The sequence below is a fragment of the Triticum urartu genome, chromosome 5A (assembly GCF_056163025.1).
Source record: "Triticum urartu cultivar PI428250 chromosome 5A, HENAU_Tu73, whole genome shotgun sequence".
NCBI lineage: Eukaryota > Viridiplantae > Streptophyta > Magnoliopsida > Poales > Poaceae > Triticum > Triticum urartu.
Window position 1 is genome coordinate 340,775,715 of NC_141877.1, and position 4,202 is coordinate 340,779,916.

General features: G+C 51.7%; 1 protein-coding gene across 1 annotated transcript; it reads left to right on the top strand.

The window, feature by feature from the left end:
- The first annotated feature begins 1,121 nt into the window (after nt 1–1,121).
- Nucleotides 1,122–3,080, top strand: LOC125507014 (F-box protein At1g47056). Its single transcript, XM_048671715.2, has one exon. It carries the CDS (start codon nt 1,221–1,223, stop codon nt 2,802–2,804), a length of 1,584 nt encoding a protein of 527 aa, XP_048527672.2. The 5' UTR covers nt 1,122–1,220; the 3' UTR covers nt 2,805–3,080.
- Nucleotides 3,081–4,202: the final 1,122 nt, after the last annotated feature.

The following is a 4,202-nucleotide window of genomic DNA, read 5'->3' on the forward strand; positions in this document are numbered from 1 at the left end:
GTCAATCCAACAATAGTACATGCACAGAGGCGGAGAAGACTACAACAAGAACAAGAATGTTAATGAAGAATCAACCAAAAACCAACAATATATCTATTCGTGATGGTTAAAGCATACCGGAGGCTTGTCGTACTTTGAACTAGCTACGGGTGGATATTCCTCATAATTGGCGCACATGAAAAGCTTCATGCCCAACCAATCTGAAAAATCCGTCACCTTTTTCACCTTGCAAAGATCGCCACACCAACACTGCACGACTGCAACCCCCGGAGGCAAACTTGCATTCTTCACTTTCCTCGGCCTAATGCTTTGATCTGAGCTAAGCAAACTCATACGATTGAAAAAAGTGTGACACACTTTGCGCGGTGGTGATTTCGAGGGTGCTTGGACGACAGATGAAGAGAGAGCCTCGGTGCCTCGTTTTATAGGCTCAAACGACAAATGATGGCGAGAAAATAGGCACAAACAGACGAAATTTTAGGTCGGAAATATGCGTAATCCCAAACAGTGCAACCAGTGCAGAGGAGCACCACTGAGTGTCGGCACAAGGCGTCAAAAATTCACCCGCAGCAACAGCATCGGATTCCCGCACGTGAGAATCTGTCTCGTCGGTCGCAGCAATCAGCGCTGTCTGCAACAGGCGATGCTGTCAGAGCGCATGCAACAGCTACAGTGCTGCCGCCTCATGTAGTGGCGATGTGGCCCACGCCTCATCGCGCGTGCAGCAGGACCTGTTGGCCTAGGAGCGGCGGGAGCAACGATGGCCGCCTTGTATGGTGGCGGCGGGCCCACCTGCCCTGGCCCGTTTCGTCCCGGCTCGAGCCGGTCCAAAAACCCGTTTTACCCGGGCGGCCGCCTTTAGGCGTGGCGGCATGGCCCACCGCCTCCAGGCGTAGCGGCAGGTGCCACGTGTCGCCTGCCGCGCGTGCCGCCACGGTTGAGGGGGTCCTTTTTGACAATTTTATCCATAAGTAGTCCTTTTTGGCAATAGCATTTGGCATGGGGTTTTTGGGACAAAAAGTCGCATGCTTATGGGTATTCTAGAGAAAAAAACCGTGTACCCCGGACGGAGCACTTAACCGGATTTAATAACCCTCGCGTCCGTAGCATCTCTTCCTCCATCTCTTCCTCCCTTTCCCCAATCCCCCACCCGACCCCAACTCCTCCGTTCCTCCGCCTCGCCCGCAGATCCGCCACCACCGCCCCCTTCCCCCTCCCCCATGGGCCAGTGCCCCTCCGCTCCCCGCTACCACCACCACCGCAAGCCCCCTCCTACGCCGCCGTCCCCCACCGCGCAGGCAGCGTCGCCTCGTTTCTGCAGCGCCGCAGCCGCCGAGGACGCGGCCGCGGAGGATGACTACACTTCTGACCTCCCCGAGGAGCTACTCGCCGTCGTCTTCGGGCTCCTCGGCTCGGGCGACCGCAAGCGCTGCTCCCTGGTGTGCCGCCGCTGGCTCGCCACCGAGGCCTCCTCGCGCCTGCGCCTCGCCCTCGACGCGCGGGCGCCGCTCCTCGCCGCGGCCCCGGCCATCCTCGCGCGCTTCTCCTCCGTATCCAAGCTCGCGCTCAAGTGCGACCGCCGCGCGGAGAGCGTCGGCGATCCCGCGCTCGCGCTCGTCGCGCATCGCCTCGGCCCCGGCCTTCGCCGCCTCAAGCTCCGCTCCGTCCGTGCTGTCACCGACCACGGCGTCGCCGCCCTCGCCGCCGCGGCTATAAACCTCCGCAAGCTCTCAGTTGGGTCATGTACCTTCGGCGCCAAGGGGATCGAGGCAGTTCTCCGGTCCTGCCCCCAACTCGAGGAGCTCTCTGTCAAGCGGCTGCGTGGCCTAGCCGACTCAGAGCCCATCACCGTCTCCAGCCCTCGTCTCCAGTCTCTGGCCCTCAAAGAGCTCTATAACGGGCAGTGCTTCTCCTGTTTAATCACGTGCTCCCCCAACCTCAAAACCCTCAAGATCATCCGCTGCTCCGGTGATTGGGACCCGGTCCTCCAGGCGATCCCACAGGGTTCCTTGCTAGCCGAGCTTCATCTCGAAAAACTGCAGGTCAGTGACCTTGGTGTGGCGGCGCTATGTGGGCTAGAGGTCCTGTACCTTGCCAAGGCGCCGGAGGTCACAGATGTTGGTCTGGCAGCACTTGCCACCAAGTCGCCACGTCTACGCAAGCTGCATGTTGATGGATGGAAGGCGAATAGGATTGGCGACCGTGGGCTTGCAACCGTGGCGCAGAAATGTGCTGCTTTGCAGGAATTGGTCCTCATTGGTGTGAATTTGACATCGGCGAGTCTTGAGTTGATTGCTGCCAACTGCCCCACTCTTGAGCGGCTTGCGCTTTGCGGGTCTGACACATTTGGGGATGCAGAGATCTCTTGCGTGGCGACTAAGTGTGCTTCTCTGAGGAAGCTGTGCATCAAGGCATGCCCTGTGTCTGATGCCGGAATGGACAAGCTTGCAGCAGGCTGCCCACGCCTTGTCAAGGTGAAGGTGAAGAAGTGCCGTAGGGTGACGTTTGAGTGTGCTGAGCGGCTTCGTGCTAGTCGGCATGGTGCTCTTGCTGTGAATTTTGACACGCCAGGTGGTGCAGGCGAATTGCAAGATGCTAGTGTGGATGAGAGTGGTGTACTGGAGAATGCAGGGAGTGATGTGGTACAAGATGATTTTGATGATCAGATAGGGGTTCCTGACCTTCTGTGTGGCACCAGTGGCAGACCATCAGGGTGGAAAGCCCGGATTGTTGCTTTGATATCAAGGAGCTTGTCGGTTTCCATGTTTCGGAGACGTCCACGTGGGAGCTCCCATAACTCATGAGTCGCAAGAATTTTGTGCCATGGTTACTCCTGTCCTTTGATTCTTTTATGTTTGTTACATTGATTGATGCTGTTGTTGTTCTTTGTGATTGATGTTCTTGTCTTCCTTAATTGTACCATGAAGTTCTTCCTGGACCATCTAGATTGTTTAGAGGGTAATAATTATTTGATCTTGCTCTTTGTAGTAGCAGAGATCCTTGTTATGGCACAATGTAATCTTGTATAAGGTATTTTTTGGATTGGAAAATATGATATGGGAAGCCAGCACTATTGTCAACTTTCTGTCATTGTTTCTGCATGCTGGTATCTATGGTCTTCAGATGCAAGTGCTTATTAATTTGAGCTATGAAGACTAGAGATACTGATGATCAGAAGTCAACAATACGTGCATAGTACATCAGCTGATACTAAGATTTACAAGAGAGTTGGCCTTGAATTGAAAAATAATGATGTGAAGCAGCAATACTGTCAACTTTCTATCATGGTTTTGCGTGCTGGTTTCTCTAGTCTTCAAATGCAATTTCTTTATTACTATTAAGGACCTAGAAATAATAATGATCAGAAATCAACAATATATACATATGATTTTGAAGAGAGGTGCCTTTTGGGTCTATCAATGTTTGGATAGTCAAGTACTTTGTATATCGCTTTTCTTTTCTATTTAGTTACTCGTTCAGCATAAAAAAACTGTGCTTAGATGAAATCCTCTCTTTATAGTCTATACACGAGTTTTGAAGGCCTGTGGTGCCGACAGCTCTATTGGGGTGCCCTTATGTTCATGTAGACCAATAGATTTTGGTAGTGTTGGCTCCCCTGGAGATTCTTTCTAGTACATAAATGGAGTACAATGAAAAGTGTTGTTTGTGGAACAAATTATAATGGTTCAGTGAGTAACTTGTGCTTCACTAGTGGTGCAAATTTTATGCTATTGGATCCAATTGATGGGCTTGATTGTACATTCTGTTTTGTTGGGTGCTACTTTTTGTAGTGAGAAGCATTTACGGTAAGTGGGTTATCTTTTATGTGGTGCAAATATATATATCTGTTCTGTCCACTCTCTGATCATCGATCCTTTGCAGTGTGCGGTTGGAAACTGGAAAGAATCAAGCTGCATCAGAGCCACTTTGTGGAACTATATATGTAGTTAATGAAATTGATAGATTGTGGTCAACCTGGAATTTCTCCCCTTTCTGCATCGTTTGCTAGTCCTTTGTGTTTCCTGATACCGCGTTGGACCAGAGTTACTGGAACCATGGCATGCTACATCTCAATTGGCATCATTTGTGTTTCTAACTTTCTATGGAGAAGCATTCCTCCTCTCCACTGATTCCTTGACATGGACCTGAATGGTTTCAGAAGTTTCTCCCGCCTCCCGTTTTGTCACGACGCCTCAGACACG